Source organism: Podarcis erhardii (genome assembly GCF_964252035.2).
Source record: "Podarcis erhardii genome assembly, chromosome: 1".
Classification (NCBI taxonomy): domain Eukaryota; kingdom Metazoa; phylum Chordata; class Lepidosauria; order Squamata; family Lacertidae; genus Podarcis; species Podarcis erhardii.
This window is the reverse complement of record NC_138497.1, coordinates 132,196,023-132,218,986: the sequence shown is the minus strand read 5'-3', so window position 1 is coordinate 132,218,986 and position 22,964 is coordinate 132,196,023. Positions and strand designations below refer to the sequence as shown.

Below are 22,964 nucleotides of genomic sequence, written 5' to 3'. Positions count from 1 at the left end.
TCCACTCCCAGCAGCTGCTGCGAGTGGACAGCAGTAGAGTGGGGCAGTAAACCACCACCTGAATTGCCCAGGTTCCGAATTCCTTGGTCAATTTTAATGGGGACTTTAATTTTTAACAAAAATTACTATTCACTTAGAACACTAAACCAAAATTAAACATCCCTCTATCCTGTTGGTTTCAAGGAGGGAGATTTAAACAGGCACATAACTCTCCCCTTTTAACCAACTGAACTAAAAAATGCTTAATTTTCACTGGATCGTGTTTTCTTTCTTTCTTTCTTTCTTTCTTTCTTTCTTTCTTTCTTTCTTTCTTTCTTTCCACTATCTCAGCAAGAACAGCATTTTGTTCTCTCCTGCAACAACCACATGTGGATGTCTGCTGTGCTGTCACTGACAACACAGAAAGGGACCTGTTGTCATTTTCTCTTAACGTTATCGCAAGGAAAAGCAGTATTGACATACTGCAGAACGTTCCCTGCATTTAAAAATCCCCCTACCCAAATCCTGCAAAACAGGGCAACAAGTGGGATGGAAATGGCCAAGAAGTCTACTATCTACCTCTAAAAAAGATTTTAGATAGGTATAGTCCCATTGCCAAGGGCTTCGGGAACTTCTTTTTTATATAGTGACCCGAAAGAGGAAAAACCATTTCTGGAAAACCCAACATGGAAACAACATGAGGAAATTATAGAAGAAGAGTTGTAGCTTGGGGAAGAGAGATCTCCTGAGAGAGAGTGTACTGGAAATGAAGAAAGAGGACCGAAAGGTCCAGAAGAGTCAAAATAGTCTGTTCTCCCTTTTCCCAGATTTTGATTATTACTGGCCTACAAGAGGAGTGGAAGACAACGGGGCCAGTGTGAATGTTGTAATCATACTGTGCTTATATAATAATATATATAATACGTCCATAAAATTTGAGAGCCACCCCAATGTCTATAGACTTTGTATAATAGTTGCATTGACCTTGTGTACCCAAGCAGTGTATTTCTCTAGTGTACAGTGGTACCTCGGGTTACATACGCTTCAGGTTACAGACTCCGCTAACCCAGAAATAGTGCTTCAGGTTAAGAACTTTGCTTCAGGATGAGAACAGAAATCGTGCTCTGGCGGCATGGCAGCAGCAGGAGGCCCCATTAGCTAAAGTGGTGCTTCAGGTTAAGAACAGTTTCAGGTTTTGATGGCCTGGGAGTCTGATTCAGAAGCTAAACCTGAGGAGTCCCAGCCTGCACAGGAGTGCCCGCCTCCAGGGCTGGCTGAGCCGGGGCAGGGCCTTGAATCTGAAGGGCCTGCACCTGTGCCGGGTCCTCAGGAGCAGACACCAGATGAATCCACTCTGGCTCCGGAGGTGATTGAGGACCCATTGCCTGCAGGTGCGCCTCTCCCAGCCCTGTCAGGGGAAGGTGAGTCTTCCCCTGGGTCCAGTAACCCTCCAGCCTCTCCTGAGCTGCAGAGGCTCAGGGCAGAGAGACGGAAGGAACTGGTTTCTCCCAGGAGGAGTGCTCGCCTTAAGGCCAGGAGAGGCGGGTCACCTGTGGGCCGGGACTGCCCCTGGCCTCAGAGGAGATAAAGGCCAGTCAGCCCAGTCCCTGGTTGTGGGAGCAACGTCGTCGGAAACCTGTTTCTGCCAGCACCCAGACCTGTTCTTCTGGAGTTCCCGACCACGCCCGGCTTCTTGCTTCGGAACCCGCTTCGCCCTTTGTGGACAGTCTCCAGACCCTCGACCCAGGACCGGACTCTGACCACGCCTCATGGTAACCTCCCCCCGGGACCAGCACACAGGTTAAGTACGGACCTCCAGAACGAATTAAGTACTTAACCCGAGGTACCACTGTACAGTGGTTCAAATAAACTGGGTGTAGCTCTCATATCTTACCAACATAGATTACATAGCAACCATACCTGCAAATTTGTGGTACTGAAGCAGGCTTGGGGAACCTGTGGCCCTCATTCATGAAACCAGGGTGCACAGCCCATCATGTCATTTCTGGATACAGGCTCCTCTGTTTGCATGTAGCAACGCCACATCTTTCGAAGGACCCTAAAAATAATATTGTAATGAAGGTGCCAGCAATTAACTGGATGTGACTTGAAGGCCAGTTTCCTCATTTTGGTCAGAGGAATTCTACAAGGTACTTTACAATTAATTGTAATGACATCCGGGAGCGTTTAAGTGTATCATGTGCATTTTTGCAAAAAGCACCACTTTGCAAATGAAGAAGTCAGCCCTTATGGCTGGGGCACTGGTTGAGAATTCCTGGCAAGGCAATAAAGGCAAGAGGTCCTTTGTTCCATTCCTGCTTTCTCCATTAGCCTTCTTCGTAGGTAATAAAAAGAACCAATTTCGCATTACAACTCCACGAAGGAGGTGAGTCACCCTGTTTCAATGGATTCTCAAGAAAATCCCTGGTTGGGGGCGGGTGGGAGAAAGTAAATGGAACCAAGTTGAAATCCATCACAGGAAGTGAGGAAGATAAATTGGTTTTTTTACCCACATACCAGCCACTCTGATCACTTGAAAAAAAGGGGGTAGCAACCCACATTTTGTAAAGGAAGCATAAATCCTCCCCTCTGCTTCATTTTGTGCATATTCCAACTTGGTAGGCTGGAATCCTATACATCAGGGGTGGAGAAATTATTCTGGATGCTGGGCCAGATCTCCCCTACCTCTCCTGGGCCAAATTTGGCCGGTGTGTCAATCACAACGATGCCAGCTGATGGGGTGCTTTGAAGACCCCTGAAGTCCTGAAGCATTGCTGATCAGCTGATTGTCAGTGTAGATCAAAGAGCTGAAGACTCTTTTCCAATGAGCAAGGTGCTAGCAAAGAGCCATGCTCAGCCCATTCAACAATTAGCTTTTAGTTAGTCCTTCTAGACAATGATCCAATATTTCAACTCAGAGTCATAGAATCATAGAATCATAGAATCATAGAGTTGGAAGAGACCACAAGGGCCATCGAGTCCAACCCCCTGCCAAGCAGGAAACACCATCAGAGCACTCCTGACATATGGATGTCAAGCCTCTGCTTAAAGACCTCCAAAGAAGGAGACTCCACCACACTCCTTGGCAGCAAATTCCACTGTCGAACAGCTCTTACTGTCAGGAAGTTCTTCCTAATGTTTAGGTGGAATCTTTTTTCTTGTAGTTTGGAACCATTGCTCCGTGTCCGCTTCTCTGGAACAGCAGAAAACAACCTTTCTCCCTCCTCTATGTGACATCCTTTTATATATTTGAACATGGCTATCATATCACCCCTTAACCTCCTCTTCTCCAGGCTAAACATGCCCAGCTCCCTTAGCCGTTCTTCATAAGGCATCGTTTCCAGGCCTTTGACCATTTTGGTTGCCCTTTTTATCTTATCAACATTGAGAAGAAGTTCACTATCCTGCAAACTTTCAGGTCCCCCAGGCCTGCTACTCTCTTTCTCCAGTTCCTTGGTGGTGCTGTTTTGGATACTTAAACAAGGCTGGAATTAGTATCTATAAGCATGGCTCATCACCTTGTCAACAAAGGTCCGTATAGTTAAAGCTATGGTTTTCCCAGTGGTGATGTATGGAAGTGAGAGCTGGACCATAAAGAAGGCTGATCACCGAAGAATTGATGCTTTTGAATTATGGTGCTGGAGGAGACTCTTGAGAGTCCCATGGACTGCAAGAAGATCAAACCTCTCCATTCTGAAGGAAATCAGCCCTGAGTGCTCACTGGAAGGACAGATCCTGAAGCTGAGACTCCAAGACTTTGGCCACCTCATGAGAAGAGAAGACTCCCTGGAAAAGACTCTGATGTTGGGAAAGATGGAGGGCACAAGGAGAAGGGGACACCAGAGGACGAGATGGTGGGACAGTGTTCTCGAAGCTACCAGCATGAGTTTGACCAAACTGCGGAGGCAGTGGAAGACAGGAGTGCCTGGCGTTTTCTGGTCCATGGGGTCACGAAGAGTCGGACAAGACTAAACGACTAAACAACAAGCATGACTACTCCCCAGCCCCTCCCTTAACAAATTTGTCAAAGCCCTGGGAATCTCTTGACCTGCAAGAAGCTTTCGGAGATGGCTCACCCTCAGCTACAACTCTTCCCTTGGGATTGTTGCTTCCTTGGGCCAGTTTTTTTGGGGTCCTCCAGCAATACCACCATTTTTTTCGTGTTTCCTCCTTTCTCCTCAAAGTTTGGTGGCTTCTATTAGGAAGTGTTAGAAGAGCCTCCTTGTCATCTGCTGGCTCCAAGTAGAGTTTAGATCTTTTCCCCCAAAAGATTCCACAACTCCAAGGATGGCACCTGGAAGAATCTGCAGCAACCTCCACTTATTGCATCACATTTGGAGCTTCTTCTCCAGAAGATGTTGCATAGTTTTGAAAAGCTAGCACAGACTGGGGGGAAAGATGAAAGCCTAGCACAGAACAGGGGAGAGAGGTGAGCAATGGGGCTTAGTCTAATTTAGAGGTTGGGAACCTCAAGCCTGCAGGCTAGTATTATAATAATAATTATTAGTAGTATTAAATGTATTAACGCCCCCACACACAGCAGGTCCCAGGACCATGGGTGGTGCCAAAGGGGCAAGTACCCCCTCCCAAAATAAGGAGCTCCCCCCTCAGTTGCTCCCCCTGCCCATTTCTGAACTCCTGTCATAAGCATGTTATTCATGTTTAATCACGGATCAGGTCAAGAAGTGGTGAGTGTAGTATTTATGTGCAGACATATAAATTCCACTTGAAAGGAATTATGTTGAGTTGGGGGAACATATATTTGATGAACTTGGTGTGGAGGCTTTGTAAGCAAATGGGGGTGGGGGAATCAAATAATACAGACATGCCTGTTGCATGTGGTCTTGATAACATTTTAGAATCTTGTGTTCTACGTGGCCACAGAGAAGATTTCCAGGAAAGGGAGCCGGTTCTCAGCATATCTTCCTTTTAATTCTCCAAAGCAGAAGTCTCTCTGTTGGTATTATCTGCAACATTTCATGGCTAATTCTTTCAGGAATGATGATGATGATGATAATTTGTACCCCGCCCATCTGGCTGGGTTTCCCCAGCCACTCTGGGCGGCTTCCAACAGAATATTAAAATACAAAAACCTATTAAACAGTAAAAGCTTCCCTGAACAGGGCTGCCTTCAGATGTCTTCTAAAAGTCTGGTAGTTGTTTTTCTCTTTGACATCTGGTGGGAGGGCGGGTGCCTCTACCGAGAAGGCCCTCTGCCTGGTTCCCTGTAGCTTTGCTTCTTGCAATGAGGGAACCGCCAGAAGGCCCTTGGCGCTGGACCTCTGTGTCTGGGCAGAATGATTGGGGTGGAGATGCTCCTTCAGGTATACTGGGCCGAGGCTGTTTAGGGCTTTAAAGGTCAACACCAACACTTTGAACTGTGCTCAGAAACGTACTGGGAGCCAATGTAGGTCTTTCAATACCGGTGTTATATGGTCTCGGTGGCCGCTCCCAGTCACCAGTCTAGCTGCCACATTCTAGATTAGTTGTAGTTTCCGGGTCACCTTCAAAGGGAGCCCCACGTAGAGCGCATTGCAGTAGTCCAAGCAGGAAATAACTAGAGCATGCACCACTCTGGTGAGGCAGTCTGCGGGCAGGGAGGGTCTTAGCCTGCGTACCAGATGGAACTGGTAGAGAGCTGCCCTGGACACAGAATTGACCTGCAGCTCCGTGTTCACCTGTAAGCCCAAAATGACTCCCAGGCTGCACACCTGGTCCTTCAGGGACACAGTTACCCCATTCAGGACCAGGGAGTCCTCCACACCTGCCCGCCTCCTGTCCCCAAAAACAGTACTTCTGTCTTGTCAGGATTCAACCTCAATCTGTTAGCCGCCATCCATCCTCCAGCCACCTCCAGACACTCATGTAGGACCTTCGCCGCCTTCACTGGTTCTGATTTGAAAGAGAGGTAGAGTTGTCTCCTTATGTGTATCCTATTGACTCATACCAATATGCTCGTCTCTATGACTCTTATATCTATAGTAGTTACTTTACATAACATCTTTTTAAACTTCAACGGCCACCTGCAGCTTTATAGACCTCTTTATAGAAGAAGGAATGGACCAGATAAACAAAGACATGAGAGAAGCTGAGAAGAACTTGACGGAGCTCAACAAGTGTTGTGGTCTCTGTGTCTGTCCTTGCAATAGAACAAAGAATTTTGAGACTAGCAGAGCTTACAAGACAACATGGGGTGATGGTATAGAGAATGATCGTGTAGTGTCTAAACAGCCAGGGCGTGTTGCAAACAATCTGCAACAGAATTCGGGAGGAACAACATCTGGAGGCTACATAAAACGGATAACAAATGATGACAGAGAAGATGAAATGGAAGAAAACCTAACTCAAGTTGGAAACATATTGGGGAACCTGAAAAATATGGCCGTGGAGATGGGCAACACAATTGATACACAAAACCAGCAGATAGATCAGATAAACATTAAGGCTGAAACCAACAAAGATCGTATTGAGCAAGCCAATGTAAGAGCCAAAAAACTCATTGAAAATTAGCAGCCTGCTTCCAATTCTTTATCCAAGTGAAGACGTCCATTTTATCCTACAAACCTCAGTTTCCAAAGAAGAAAGATGGCAGGATTCAGAAGAGGGAACAAAGCAGGACATGCATCATATGGCTTCTTTTGTTGCTTGTATATAGACTCGGTTTGAGAATCCAGGAAAATAGCACAACAGAGACTTGGCTTTCTTATTCTTTTTAATATATCCTCAGGGTTTCGTTTTCTGGTTTCAAATATTTCCATGGTACCTTCTCCCCCTTTTGCAGTAAGATGTGTGAGTATGAGGCAACTGAGCAAAGGCAGAAGAGGGTGCATTCAGTGAATGTCATTACCTCACTCAAAATAAAATTAGAGAGCCAGTGTGGTGTAGTGGTTAAGAGCGGTAGTCTCCTAATCTAGTGACCCGGGTTCGCGTCTCCGCTCCTCCACATGCAGCTGCTGGGTGACCTTGGGCCGGTCACACTTCTCTGAAGTCTCTCAGCCCCGCTCACCTCACAGAGTGTTTGTTGTGGGGGAGGAAGGGAAAGGAGAATGTTAGCCACTTTGAGACTCCTGAAGGGGAGTGAAAGGCGGGATATCAAATCCAAACAACAACAACAACAACAACAACAACTCTTCTTCTTCTTCTTCTTCTTCTTCTTCTTCTTCTTCTTCTTCTTCTTCTAATGGTTCAGCAAAATGGATGTGTATGTGTGAGAGAGCGCGATAAGGCAGGCATCCCCAACCTTCGGCCCTCCAGATGTTTTGGACTACAATTCCCATCATCCCTGACCACTGGTCCTGTTAGCTAGGGATCACGGGAGTTGTAGGCCAAAACATCTGGAGGGCCGAAGGTTGGGGATGCCCGGATATAGGGCATAGTTCTTGTGTTAATAGTGTGTATTACAAAACAGTAATGGTTTTATTTTGGTTGAATACAGGGGTTGTCAACCTCGTCCCTACTGCCCACTAGTGGGTGTTTCAGGATTCTAGGTGGGCGGTAGGGGGTTTTACAGCACAAGCTGAATCCTCCTTCCATTGAGCACTGGTGGGCTGGGCGGTAAGGAAATTTTACCATCAAGAAAGATGCATTAGTGGACAGTAGGTATAAAAAGGTTGGCTACCCCTGGTTGAATAGTAGTATTGGCCGAGTAGTAGTAATACTGTAATGGTCAAGCTTGTGTCTAGCATAGCCATTTCTGCTTAAAGGCTCTCTTGTGTATCCCAACAGAGGTGTTGTGGTTGTAGATGCCCCTTATTCTTGTATGGGTGCATGCAGGTAAAAGGTAACGGACCCCTAGACGGTTAAGTCTAGTCAAAAGCAACTATGGGGTGCAGCACTCATCTCACTTTCAGGCCAAGGGAGCCAACATTCGTCCACAGACAGCTTTCCGGGTCATGTGGCCAGCAGGACTAAGCCGCTTCTGGCGAACCAGAGCAGCGCATGGAAACGCCGTTTACCTTCCCGCTGGAGCAGTACCTATTTATCTACTTGCACCTCGTGTATTCAAACTGCTAGGTTGGCAGGAGCTGAGACAGAGCAACGGGAGCTCACCCTGTCACGGGGATTCGCACCGCCGACCTTCCGATCGGCAAGCCCAAGAGGCTCAGTCATTTAGATCACAGTGCCACCTGCATCACCCACAGAGAACCCACTCTTCAGAAGGGATTATGGGGAGGGCATCCTCTCCTGGTGTACTATCTCCCGCAGCTGATACAACATGACGGGCTTCCCTTGCCCCCTTCCCTTCCCCAATGGAGTCAGCGAAGCCACTGGGAATGCCATTCACCACGATCTTTCCTGTTTTCCACTCTGATGATTCCTCAGCAGTTGGCAACCGTTGCCAACAACGTGGACTCCAACTTTCTATTGTTTCCAGAGTGCTAATGGTGATCACCAAGTGCTCAGGAAACGCTAGATCAGATTGGAGTGATTGGGATGTTTAGCTAAATTGCACCAGGGCTGGTGTGGACTCAAGCAGGCCTCTGGTTTGCCCTCCTCCCTCCTTGGTGTACATTATGCTTCTAATCCACTGAATAACAGGGTCAGACCATTAAGGCTGCTTCTTACCACTGCAGCTTGAGCATATGAGCGCTATTATTTTTGAATGGAATTTCTGTCTCTCAAAAAAACCACACGTCCAACTTTTTCCTGGGAGCCTTGGCTGTTTGCAGTTCCATGGGCACTATGTGTTTCCAGACATGTGAATGTGCTCCAAATGTCACAAGAAATATGGAACGAGAAACGCAGTGACCATCTTTTCTGCAATGTGTGAAATGACCCTGCAGAGGTACGAGTAATGCTAAGCTGCAGTCGTACTCTTATTTTTGATGTCTGATAGAAACAAACTCAATATTACAGTTTTACCAATGGGAGAGATTTATGACAGTGTTCCCGTGAGTGAATATATAAACTGTTTTGATTAACGGTTGCCTCCAGTGTTAGTTACTATCCGATCTTTTAACTGCAACACGTTTTGGATGTGGAACATAGAAATTTAATTTGAGGAAGAAAGATATAGAAGTTGTAACTTTCCATGTTCATGAAGTCTTTAATACTCATTTAACTAATATGCAGAACAATGACAACTGAATTTCCATTCATCAGCAGCCAACAAGGTATGAATGAGTATTAACTTCAAACAAAAACTGGTTTGTCATATTGTGCATTTTAAAAAGAATTACAAACAATTTTAAAGGAAGATTAATAGTGGAAGCAACAATGAATATAAAATATGACTGAAAGCTTCTTAGATCAAAAATAAATTCAAGTATTCTTTTGTAAAGTTCCTCAGACATTTGTCTTTGAATTTTAAGTTTGTGCAATACCTATCATTGCATAGTAAAGAAAACTTTGTAAAACTCCAGTTCTATGTAATTTATTATAACATGCACCTAAAATATTTATATATGTATATATATATATATTCAATTTGCGTAGTGGAGCTTTCCCCTTGTAGAGAATTTGCTCAATTCAGTGGGGTCATGCAGCGTATCAACATAAGCTATATAAAATTTCCATACATTTTCCTGTCAGGATGAACCCTTTTTATGGAACAGAAGAATAGTGGATGAAATGGTAACTTAACATTTATTCTGTCAAAACACCATTAAAATGACACTGGTTGTGGTAAAAAAAAGAAAAAAAGGCAAGTAACATAGGCAACATATGTTCTCTTAAAAATGTGGTAAATGAATTCTAAAAAAGTAAGTACCTACCTTAACAGGTTTGACTATATAACTCTAGTACCACAGAAAACATTACAATCCACTTCTGTGAGCTATGTGGTTGCGTGGTCATTTACATTCTATACATAAAATTTGTGTATTTTAAACACACATACACAGAACAGAACAGCAGAGGAGAAATTTAGACAAGAAATAATATTTCTTATGAAACTGCCAGTGTAACAAAAAGTTACACCAACTCTTACCATATATACATAATTGGGGACCAGTGTGGTCTGATTAAAAACATCACATCGCACATTTACAATGTTTTCTTTTTTGAATCACTTCAAGATTTTTTTAAAAATACAACAATCTGATTTTTAGAACCATATTGAATGGCGTTGTCTACTGTGGTTACCACGTCGCTCCCAGAACAGAACCAAAAAGGAGATCCCAGCACCAGTTTAGATACCCTTATCCCAGATATGGTCAAAAGCAAAGTGACATGAAGCAAGATAGCAATGCTGATTGATATCATGCTGCAAGTGGGAAGACCTGAAAGGGAACACACTGGCTCAGTTTGCGTGTAACGCTAAGCCAAACTATGGCTCAACCCAAGTATGAAGGCTTCCAGAGACTGCAGCCACTCGTTCCTGCTCCGGGGTCCTCTTGTTGCATTGAGTTAAACCATGGTTTGGCTTAGCAGGTCATCTGAGCCAAACCACGGCTTAGCACAGATCAGTAGCAAGACCCCAATAGGTGCAATGCAGCCTTCAGCTCTTCTCTGGAAACGAGCGCATTTGCACTAAGCTATGGTTTGCCTTACCACTAAGTGTGACCCAGGTAATAGTTTGCTTTTAGAGACTCAGATCTGAGAAGGGAAGTAAGATACACAGCCTGCAAGACTGCCTTTATTAGAGCACTGTGAATGCTATATATCAATATGCATTCCAGTAACACCGCCTTCCCACTGCATCTTTAGCACATTTTAATCAGGTATATAACTCTGTGAAAACTGTCACCCACTAAACCGCTGTGACTTGCCCATAAAACGTTATAGGATTATAGGGTGAGGGCCACTGTGATAATCTACAACTGCTACTGCAGCTTGAGGAATGAAAAGAATCTCTCCCCTCCCATTACTTCATTAACTTAATGCCTACAGTTAAATTCAAAATCTAACTCAATGTAAATTTAGAAGTATCACAGTCTGCTTCATTTTAAAGACCGTTCCAAATTATGCAATGGGGGAAATAATTTTAAAAGGGCAAAATGTTTACACCAATATACACTGGAGGTCATTTTTACCGGAGCAGCTGAATTATACTAGGATACCTGAATACTCTGAATACTTGTAACCAGAACAAAAGCTTTTGGAGTACAAACCAAAGGTCAATTGTAATCAAAAAGTACCTGACATAAATGAGAACCAGACCAAGCATGTACAGTACTTTCTATTCATATCCATCTGATGCAGTAGGAATCGGGTTACGAGATACTTGCCATCTTGAAAATCATAGCTGGCTGAATGCAGAATGACTTGCCACTAAAGGCGTGGAAAACTGGCAAGCGTTTCTGCAGCAGCAGTGCAGCAGGATGTTGATCTGGACTTCGGCATAAAGCCTTTTCACAAGCACCGTGCAGAGGTGTAGCCCAGCCAGCTTTATTCACAATGCAACTCACTGTGGCATGCTAATGGCAGGTGCCATTGCCAGCGGCGTAGCGTGGGTTGTCAGCACCCGGGGCAAGGCAAGTAATTTGCGCCCCCTAACCCGGGGCAAGGCAAGTAATTTGTGCCCCTAACCCCTAACCTGCCGCCGCTGCCAGCTTCTTCTTGCTGCTGCCTGGGCTGGTCGGGTGTGGTTCTCTCCCGCGCTCAGCGCTGCGCTGGGCGGCCGCTGCACTGTCCCTCCCCCAGATAGTCCCTCCCTCGCTCTCTCTCCGCTCCGCAACGCAACGCACGCCTGGCACCCTCCCCCTCCACAGTGGGCGGTGACCCGGCAGCTCGGATCGGATTCGCACAGCCAGCACTGCAGTGAGAGAGAGTGAGTGAGCCAGGTAGGGGCAGAGAGCTGCGAGTGCGAGCACGCCCCCCCAAAATGTTGCGCCCGGTGCGGCTGGCACCCCCTGCACCCCCCACGCTACGCCACTGGCCATTGCTGCTCTTCGCATCTGTGATTACACCTGATAGAAGTGCTCAGAGGCTTGTGGGCCAGGGGAGGGAGAATAATGCACACCTAAGCCCCCCTCCCCCTTTGCTTAAGCATGGAGAAGCGCTACTTGAACGTATACAATGATACCTTTCTTATTTGGCCAAAGGGAGCTGAGCCATGACAGTAACAACAAATAGTCTAGGAAGTAACATTCGAGGCTGTGACTTGAAAGATACATACTACGCAGGTAAACTCAAAGAGACATGGCTATTGGGATTATTTTTATCAACAGATGTGGACCTGGGAGGTGAGGTGGTGCTGGGGACTATAAAACAATACATGGGAAAGCCTTAACCTGTTAAAAGCTCTCAGTATTTTTATGGGTATTTAAGGCTTATTTAGGCTTCTTTTCCTTTCGTATAATGTGAGATAGAGAAAGGAAAACAGATGGTAAAATTAAAAGAGTTATAAGCTTGGCACTTCTGTGATTGATTTGAGAGGGTGTTGACTTCTTACACTATATACAAAATATCTGCATGACAGCAAATAATGCATTTGAAAAGATTCATTGCATACATATGCACTTTATACATATTAATAGATTTTGGATGGGTGGGTGTTTTTGTTTTTGTTTTTTTTGGTTTCAAGCATACAAATTTAAAAAGCACGCCTGTTTTCTGCTAGAACTCCCTGTGTCTGCATGCGATATGCCTTTTAGAGCAAGCCCAGAACCCCCGCTATACAACATGCTACAAAAACTTAAAAGGGGAGCAATGTTTTAAGAAAGCTTTACAACCCGAGAAGATAGACTCACACATAGAACAAAACCCTTAGGAAAATGTGTCATTATCTGAGAACGGCATGGCTAAAATTGCTCATTTTTATATTGAAAAATATACAAGACCTGCAGGACCATAAATAAGGTTGCCCCCAAAATAAAATTGAGATGAATGAGGAATATATATTAGGAAGGGGTTGTACAACTTGGAGAATAGTGTATCTTGGTGGAACGTGATTTCCTAAGTACCCGGAATCAGCATTTCTATGTTTTGGTTTGTTTTCTTGGTATGCAGACTTGGCTTGGGGTCAGCTTGTTAGCTCGTTTGCTGTATATATGCCATGCAGTTTACCATTTCAAAAGTTAGCTTATCATGCCACTGGAGTCTGTTGTTAATATTAAAAGGTCATGCGAACTCAAGTTATCAGTTATGAAACTTTTAACCTATTTGACTGTTTCGAAACAGTTCTCTTATTGCACTTGATTTGTTTGCTCTGTTCTTTGTATTTAAAAAAGTTCGGCCAAAATAGTTCATTTATAACATCTGTCCTGTTTCTTATCACCTTAAAAAAGGAGAAATGAGTGGAGGGAGTCCTTAAATTTGAATCTCTGAAAAGGACAAGTTTTCCTTCAGCCCTTTCATAAGTATCTCCACTTGCCATTTGTAGTAAATCGCTCGTCTTAATTTTCTTCTGCAGTGACGTACTTTCTGTGCAGCTACTACAAAAAGCCACCATGTCTGGAATCCAGGAATGCACAGAAAAGCTCTTCCAAGGAGTTCCTTAGATACCCTGCTGACTTGGATCGTATCTTCTCTTTTTGACATTTCTTCCAGTTAAAGAGGAGACAAATAGTAAGACAGGGAAACAAGAAATATGTCAGTTAGGCATAATTGAAAACAAGGTCATGTTTTCATCATCACACTATGTAGTAAGGGCTCACACTAAGACACTTGAGATGTAAACTGGAAATAAACCCGTTTCATATTAGGATGGGCTTTAAAGCTCAATTCTGATACCAATTCTTAAGGATTCTACAGAATATGAAGCTGTATTCACCCCCTTTTCTGTAATATCACTGATATGCCATAGATTTATTTATTTATTGCTGCCAAAAGTCGCTGTTCTGAAAGGCTTCAATGAAGCCAAAATATAAAACAATTTGTGGGTCCCCTGTGTGAGCCTTTACTACAATAGGGAACAAAATACTTCCAGTCTCCAGCAGCAGATGCCAAGAAACTGATTGTGAAGAAGAATGGACACCAGAACGTGTTAGTTGCGCCACTGCAATTTTGCTGCTGTTGTTAGCAAACAAAACTTTTTGTAGAAACGTCCATTCTCCTATTATACCAGTACTGTATATAAATAAACAGCAAGACATTACAAGGCAACACAAAAACTGGATGCAACCTCCCCATAATCTGGCTTTATGTGGGGCATCAAGCAAGGGGCTCATGCATTTAGTCTTAACACTGGGCATGTGTACCGCTACCGCCACCAAATTGTCATGCAGTAAAACATAGAGCAGGATTTCACAGATTCCCTAACGGCAAGGAACATAAAGCCTTGGGTCTCCTCCACTGCATGCTCCTGCAACGGTGGCTGCAGTGAATAGAATTTAAACATCAGTTGTTGCGCTTATTGTGGTAAGTTGTGGATAACGGCAAAAAGACAGTTATTTTCAGGCTTCGCTTTTGTGCCACATAACTAACTCAAACATGCACTTTTCAGATCAGTACATTATTGCATAAGAACCCTTTTTCATTGCCTTTTGTACACAGAAATATGTCCCCAAATATGTGCTATTAACCACAGTGATTGCACTATTCCCATAGAATGGAGTAATCTCACTACTGCTCATTCAGCAATGGTGGGTCTGACATTTCTAACGCAGTGAGATCAGGTTTTTGCTTTCGTTTTACTTTTCTACCTTGGAATACCAGCATAAATTGCCCAAAAGATAAGTATCACCAATGGCAGCTGTTGTGGATAGACCATGGTTCTCTGCAGACCTGTTGCATTTCGTATCACACAGCCTACTGGCTTCACTGAATGTTCTTTTACTGTACTTACGTGCATATATAACTGAGAATAACATTTTGTGCATCTAATCCACAAAAGCTTAAACCATAATGAATCAGTTAGTTTACAATCCTATTTTCACTTACCTTGGAGTAAGCTCCATTGCACTCAATGGGACTTACAATGAGTAGACATGCAGACATGTACGGGTTTGCATTGTTTGTGTTTAAAGGTACCATAGGACTCTCGCTGTTCTAGCCGCAACAGAGTAATGGATAACTCTGAAATTTAGTGTGAGTAATAGACACTGTCTTTGCTAACAATGTTTTTATACCTCACAATGCTTTTCATGATGGAGAGAGTTTGAAAGCAATGCCAAAACCTGTATTTTAAATTATATGAATTCAAAGTCAGTTTTTCACAATAATACAATTAACCTTGCATTGATAGAGGTACTAAAACAATGCGGTTCAAGAGCAACAGAACAGTGCAATTATGGGCAAGGCTTTTTGCTTTGGTTTACAACATACAAAATGTAACTGACAATTTATAAAACTCAGATCTCAATAGACGTGAAAACTACATAGCTAGAAATGCTCTGTCAGGACAGATTCCGTCTCTCAGTACTAATACTTACAGTACAATCCTTTGCATGTCTACTCAAGAGCAAGTCTCATTTACTTCAATGGGACTTTCTTCCAAGTAAGCGTGCGCAAGACTACATCGTAAGCTAACTACCGTCTTGGTAATAAAAGTTTGCATGTTATTTTTCCTCGAAGAAATCATGAAAAGTTGTGACGCTGTGGACATGAGATCACATCTTCAGACCTCAGGTTGGTTTCCATACTTTCCAAGCTACTATTCTTGCCTCCCCCAGAGAAAACGCTAAGTAGAATCCATCTTATCTCACGTCCCTCTAAAAACTGAAAGTAAGGGAGGGTGGGGAAAGGATATAGCTATTTTCTGCACTGCAAAGCAAGAAATAAATGTACCTGCAGACTCAGAAACTGTCTTTTCGACCGGGAAATATTTTCCTCTTTTCAAAATATTAAAAATGTCTTTATTCTTCTTTTTTTTAAAAAAAAAAAACCTAGGATGCACATCATCACTTTATCTTTGTTTGTAAAATAGTACATTGGTAATGCTAAGCATTTCACCCTCCATTATAAAAAAAAGATCTGCAGATCTTCATACAAAATGAAACGAGTGAGAAGAATATAAAGAATGCATCTCCTCTGCCCTCCCTCATACTGGATCCTTTAATTATTGTATATTAACAAGGCTAACATTAGAAAACAGTACTTGCTGTGTCTGTTGGAAGAAAAGAGATGTACCGTATCTGTAGCATATCAGCCCAACAATGAAACAAGGCTTGTGGTCTTCCCTTATTTGCAAAATGTATGGCTTAATTGCATGATGTGAGATCATGGCAAGCAAACTGGAGTGATCTGAGTTTTCACACCTTCAGCAGCTTTTAAAACCACCCAGGATTATTCTACTGGTACACAATCAGCCCTCAAATGTTTATTATGCTTTCCATCGGCTGCACTACAGCAGCTTGCTGTCATGATCCATCAGCTGATCAGACGTTAAGGCTCGCAACTGTTCCGTCGTAGCTGCCCATGTGATGCCAGGTTCAGAGTGGATGGGTGTGGCTTTGGGGAAACAGCCTCACAGGCCAAACTGGGACCTGGGGTGGGCCTAACTATACCTATGGGCCAGAGGTTGCTCATTCATGATTTAAAGAGCTGGTTGCCAACAGTCCACAGGGCAAATCTTGCTACTCAAGCAAATTCATGTGGCTCCTGAGGGACACACTTCAATGATACACCAATCATTTAGATTTTCAATGTGTTGCCACACCTGTGCCTGCCTACATGCCCTGCAGAGTTATATTCTTACTGATGGAGTTAGCCTCATTACTGAGGTCAATGCTTCCAGCCCCTGAGCAACAGTCAGGAAAACAGAATATAGTCTCCCACAAACAAAGAAGTTGTACCATCTCTGGTACAAAGAGAGGAAGGGAGAGGGCAAACCTCTGCACAATGTATTACAGAGATAGAAATTGAGCAACACTGCCAGTCTTACAAAAACACAGTGCTGCTTCTTCACCCTGCATGAGGTCAAGACTGATTCCCTTCCTGCCTTAGCACGTACACTAAAAACACTTTGACATGTACCTGCCACATCACACCGCAAGAGAGAAGATACTGCTAAAAAAGAATAATGTACATATTCCATCATGCACAGCGTCTCAGTACAATTCTCTCCAACTATCTATGCTACAAAGAATTCAAGTTTGTTTGTTTTAATTAAAAGGATTGTAAAAACCATGCACACGTATTTCAGTCGTTTATGGGTGCACACATAGAAACTGGGGGCTGGGGGCTGGTCCTTCTTATGTTCTCAGGGGACCCATACAATATCATCAACATTATGTTGTTCTCTATTATAAGGCTGCTTAGGGCAAAACGTTTGGGAAAATCATAAATGAAATTATCAGAAAAATTGGTTGTGTCTAGAAATGTTAAACAGAAAGGTCATTTAAATGAAACCTTTCACAGTTGAGAAAACAGATCAAAAAGTTCTTATATGAACACCTAAATCTGTACTGTTCAACTGAACAGTATTACTTTAAAATCTGAAGACTGGATACAAAATGGTTTGTATCGGGACCTGCATGAGCAGAAGACTGCTTAAGCAGACATTTCCTACCCTTTTTGTCCTCAGTGGGGTCCTCTGGGCCGCCTGAAAAGCCACTCCTTGCCTCCTCTTGAATTTCACCAGCCTCCTCCCTCTGCAGGCCCCCATGCCCCCTCTCCCATTCTGTTCAGATAATCAGAAGTGGCTTTTCAGAAGATGCTGGGCTGCAATGTAGACAAGGGGCCAAGGAAAGCTCTGCTGGAGTGAGTGGCCTTCTGCTTGCACATATCGGGATCCAAACCCAAATAAAGTTCAGAAAAATGAGTATTCATAAACTAAATGTATGGTTCTGTGCCTGCTGTGTTGGATACGGCTCTGAAACACAGACACCATCAAAACCTTTGAAACCAGAGCCGTGTCCCGCTGCTTTGCAGTGAATTTTCTTTCTTCCATTCCTACCAAATTATCATAAGCATTCTCGGCTCCACAATAACCCTCACACATACTCAATGAAGCAGCAAAAAATAAGGAGGCCTACCTGGGCTAGGCCTCTTCCACACAGTGAATACTTCTTTCAGTTTTACCCCAAAGAAACATGCACTTCAAGCTGTGAGCTAGGCGAGGCCATCATATTTGAGGTTCTGCTACAGAATAAAATACTTTCATTTTAAATTAATAAGAGAACTATTGTGATACTTATAGTGAACCGTTGTCCATACCGGGGAACCAAATTATTTCGTTGTATATATATTGTACACTAGAATGACACACAGGATGCAAAGTATTATCTAAGTGGGAAATATATGCTACAGATGAATGACTAAAGTGTGCATGGACAAAAGTCAAAAGGATCAATATAGTATTATGTGGTTTATAAGGAAATTGGGAGGGAGGGCTGGTATGGCTTAAGCCTTCATTTAAACACAGACTTTGCTTTATTCACTTTTAAAATATCAGTGGCAAAATTAAAGGTCATGAAGTTTAATAACCCAGTAAGTACATTGACACACACACAATCACACACAAACCCCCACACATTCTTTATTAAAATAGAAATATATGTGCCTGAAGTCAAAATTTGAATCTTTTATATGTACTTCACTGATGGGGTTTTGTGCCAATTTTCTATATTCAACACATACAACAAAGACTTATTATTTTACTATGGTGATACCGTGATACAGAGTCTCAATATGCACAAACTTCCATGGAAAGCTTAGAACTCCATTAAGAGGCAAGTAATTTGCCTCATGGATCTGAGCTCCAATAACTGATCAGTTACACAAACTGAATGTTGGTTTTAGGTAAGCATTATATTTCCTGATTGTATGTAAACTGCAATATTGATCAGATCTGAATTTATGTCATAATTCTGTATGTAAAAAAACGACGTGATAAATAAATGCTCAAGCAATACCATCTTAGCGTAACTCTTTATGACTATTTATATTGAAAGATTGAGAGCATTTGTGAATGATAATAAATCACAGGTGGTTCAGAATGGATAATGGGTGGTTTATTAATTTAATGGGTTCATCTCAATAAAACTAACACCTTCGAGTGAATGTTTTGAATGGCATGAAGAATGGCATAAAGTTTGGGGACCTAATCCAACCTCTGAACAATTTATTTCTGCTCAGCCACCAAGACTCCACAATTTTGGTGGCAGCGGCAAAATAATTATTTTTATGTAGACACTGCACTAGGGTGGGCAGAGCCCAGTACCTTGAAAGACATGCAAATCACCCACTCCACAAATATCAGCTTGATCATTTGATGAGCGGAGAGTGTGATAACACCTGCTTTGTGCAGATCAGCAACAGGGTGTGTGTGTGTGTGTGTGTGTGTGTGTGTGCGCGCGCGTGTGTGTGTGTGTGTGTGTGCTTAGGCAAGAGTATGTGTGGAATCTGGCACGAGCCCCGCAGAAGGTTGGGCCGCCAACGAATGTGGCTCTTAGGCAATCCTAGCAACAGTAATTGTAGCTGCTGCATTCACAGAACCTTCCCCAAACTACAATGCTATATATAGTGAAAGATAGTGCGGATCATCTACCGAATGGGAAGGGTAGGAGGAGGTGGAATCATAGAATTGAAGAGGTGGAAGGGACCCTGAGGGACATCCAGTCCAACCCCCTGCAATGCAGAAAGGGAGAACTTAGACAAATCCAAGTGTTTCCTTCTCTCCCCAGATGATCTGTGCTGTCAGATACTGACAGCAAGAGCCATCTGGTAGGAAGCGTGTGCAAAGAGATAGAGAAGATGCTTCTAATACTACAATAGAGGAAGCCATCTTGGTGTCCTTAAGAAAGCCCTATACGGCCTAGGACCCTACGGGACCGCCTCTCCTGGTATGTCCCACGGAGGACCTTACGGTCTTCAAACAAAAACATCTTGGAGGTCCTGGGCCACAGGGAGGTTAGGCTGGCCTCAACCAGAGCCAGGGCTTTTTTGGCCTTGGCCCCGATCTGGGGGAACGCTCTGTCACAAGAGACTAGGGCCCTGCGGGACTTGACATCTTTCCGCAGGGCCTGCAAGACAGAGCTGTTCCACCAGGCCTTTGACCAAGGCACAGCCTGACTCCCTCCTTTGGCAATCTTCACAGAACTCTAGCCCAATGGTTGCCATCAATTTGAACTGAATTAATTTTATAATGAAATGATTTAAGAATGTTGTATTATTTTATTGTTGTTAGCCGCCCTGAGCCCGGCTTCGGCTGGGGAGGGGGGGATATAAATAAAAATTTGATGTTGTTATTATTATGCTGTTGGACTATTGCATCACAGTAATCTTCACTTCTAATTACAACTGGTGAAACATATTTATTTACTTATTATACTGCCCTTCATCCATAGGGCGGTTCACATCTCACAGCATCTTAATGTTAGCTGTTATCTTATAAATGAAAGGGATGGTTCCCAAGTAAACTCTCTGAGAAAAAGGATTTCTCAAAAGAGTAACAGAGATTGCAATCGAATTTCCATAAACTCACCAGGCACTGACAAGTATGCCTTAATTTTTTGTCATCTCAATGCTTTAGCAAATGTACTTTCAAAACCTTACAGTGGGGGAAGCTGTTGGGGGTGGGGAGGAGAAGGGAATATATAGTTTGAGTAGAGACTGGCAGGGAAGGAGTTAGGTCTCAACCTTTCCCTTACCCAAAGCGGTTTTTCATCTTTTAAATGCATTTGTATATAACAAAATAAAAAAATTCCTTCCAGTAGCACCTTAAAGACCAACTAAGTTAGTTCTTGGTATGAGCTTTCGTGTGCATGCACACTTCTTCAGATACACTGAAACAGAAGTCACCAGACCCTTCTATATAGTGAGAAGGTGGGGAGGGGTATTACTCAGAAGGGTGGTGGGATTGGGTGATTGGCAGATAGCTGTGATGAGCCTGTTGACGACTCTTAACGACTGCAATAGGTCTTACAGGAAAAAGCAAGGGGTGAGAAGGTGAAAAATGGCTTTGTCATGTATAATGAGATAAGAATCCAATGTCTTTGTTCAGACCAGGTCTCTCCATGGTTTTAAGTTTGGTAATAAGTTGCAATTCAGCAGCTTCTCTTTCCAGTCTATTTCTGAAATTCCTTTGTAATATAACAACAATGAAATTCCTTTGTATATAACAACTGTCTTCAACAGCAGAACTAGCACGATGGAGAATGCACGCCTATTGAGAACCCATCAGCACCATCTCCCTCCCTCCCCTCCAATGCTTTGTGTTACTTCTAGCAAGATAACATGCACGACATGGCTTCACTGTGCTGAAAATTCCCTTGTGCTAGCAAGCAGCAGCTAAGCAGAAGCACAGAGGACAAAGAAACTTTCAAAAGACAAGGTCATGCCAAGGTGCTGCATTGATACCAACTATTGCTTACAGGACAACAGCCATGCATTCTCCATATTTTCTAATTTTGCTCTAAAAATCAGTTCAGACAACTAGGTTGATCATTCCATGCCTGCTGTGAATGCAGAGGGCAGGCTGCCAGCAGACTTGTAATGAGAAACCAACCTTCAGGGCTGTACTTTGCATGATTAAAGCAGCTCACTGAAAAGTGCTTTACTACTGGAAGAGATCCCCTGAGAAGGTGCAAATTCATACAATTTGTCAATCTGGTGTATATTTTTATATTCTAGTTCCTGGATATCTGGGCATCTTCAGGCGCAGGTACATCTAGACTCTAGAATTCCTACCATAATGGGAAAGTTCCTATAAGGTGTTTATAACAGCACAAGCAGATAAACAGTACAGTGGTACCTTGGTTTAAGAACAGCTTAGTTTATGAACAACTTGGATTAAGAATGTGGCAAACCCGGAAGTAGGTGTTTTGATTTGTGAACTTTGCCTTGGAAGCAGAACATATTCCGCTTCCTGTTGAGTGTTTTCCATTTGTAAATTGAGTCCCCCGCTGCTATGGGAAAGCACGCCTTGGTTTAAGAATGCTTTGGTTTAAGGACGGACTTCCGGAACAGATTAAGTTCGTAAACCAAGGTACCACTGTACTTTCCCCATTTTAAATCAGCATTTTGGCTCACATTCATTGAGGCCATTAATCTTAATCTACTGGTTTTGCTATTTTGACAACTTTGCATCCTGGTGACAACTTTGAGATTTTGTAAGGCATATTTTAGCCCTTTCACTAAACACAGATTTATTACAGTAAAATATTACTGGAGATCTTGTAGCAGGAACTCAAAATTTAGTGATGTAAGCAGAAGAGAGATATGCCATAGCCACTGAAGAGAAGACATGCGGCATTGCTTACTTAAAGCCCCATCCTGTCCCCCCAAGGACAATAGCTGCTACCAGGATGGCACCAGCGATGGAGCCTATTATAAGATTGGTGGCGCTAGGACCTGTGACAAAGGATTATGGGAAGAAAGACATAAGAACCAACCACTTAATTAATTCACATCAAGGGAAATGTAATCAAGCAATTTTAAATAAGTGTGCTATTCAATTACTTTAAACAAACATTGTCAAAAGGGCCAAACTTATTTAATCTCTCTCTTGCTCAAACATGAATACACAGAATAAACCCACTGAAATCAATGGACTTATTCCACTGATTTTAATGGGCCAATTCCAAGTATGTTTTAGTTGGATACCACCCTGTTTGCATTTCCAAATTAATTCCTTACCAGAATATCTGCTGTTACTGAAATTCCCAACTCCAGTTCAAATGCATCCAAACTTATTACTATTACATATACCTAACCATGCTGCAACATTCAAATATTAGAAGTCATAGGGTGTTTTTGCTGTTTTTTTGCTTTGATAAGACAGTCAACTGTTTTAAAAAGCTTACAGTATATCCAATCTCTAACAGTGTTTGAATTACTTTCGGAGAAGAAGCAACCACAGAAGTGGAGCAAGCAGGGGCAAATAATGGGTCCAAGAGCCCATTCTTTTTGACCCCTTCACTCTCCAGGTGCATCGATGAGAGAATGTCACTGTTTATCAGAGTACATGAATTTTGTAAAGAACATTATGCTGTGAGATTAGTTTCAGTATACCTGGTCCTAATAACAAAAGAGCACCACCCAGGGAACAAGGAGAAAAAGCATATCTACATAGGGTTTAAGACTTTCTGTTTATATTGCTGTATGCTGTTTGCATGCTGCTGCTAACAATTCACATTTAAACAGTAGCACCAATATTTTAAAGAAAATGTAGGCTTTGCAACACTGAGAAGCCAAATATTGTCACCTGCTTGAAATCATTT

General features: G+C 42.9%; 1 protein-coding gene and 1 pseudogene across 2 annotated transcripts in view; one reads left to right on the top strand and one right to left on the bottom strand.

Annotated features, from left to right (window-relative positions):
• The first annotated feature begins 2,228 nt into the window (after nucleotides 1-2,228).
• Nucleotides 2,229-6,816, top strand: LOC309339479 (synaptosomal-associated protein 23 pseudogene; annotated as a pseudogene). Its single transcript has 2 exons — nucleotides 2,229-2,365; nucleotides 6,009-6,816. The product of its transcript is annotated as a synaptosomal-associated protein 23 pseudogene (transcript).
• A 6,444-nt stretch (nucleotides 6,817-13,260) lies between these two features.
• The window catches only part of ADAM23 (ADAM metallopeptidase domain 23), a gene marked incomplete at its 5' end in the record, with an annotated part of 64,590 nt that continues 54,886 nt past the window's right edge, over nucleotides 13,261-22,964 (bottom strand). Inside the window, 2 exons of the mRNA XM_081856391.1 lie at nucleotides 13,261-13,403; nucleotides 22,005-22,095. Coding sequence (XP_081712517.1) covers nucleotides 13,358-13,403; nucleotides 22,005-22,095 — 137 coding nt within the window. The 3' untranslated portion in view covers nucleotides 13,261-13,357. The remainder of the gene's footprint in view (nucleotides 13,404-22,004; nucleotides 22,096-22,964) is intronic.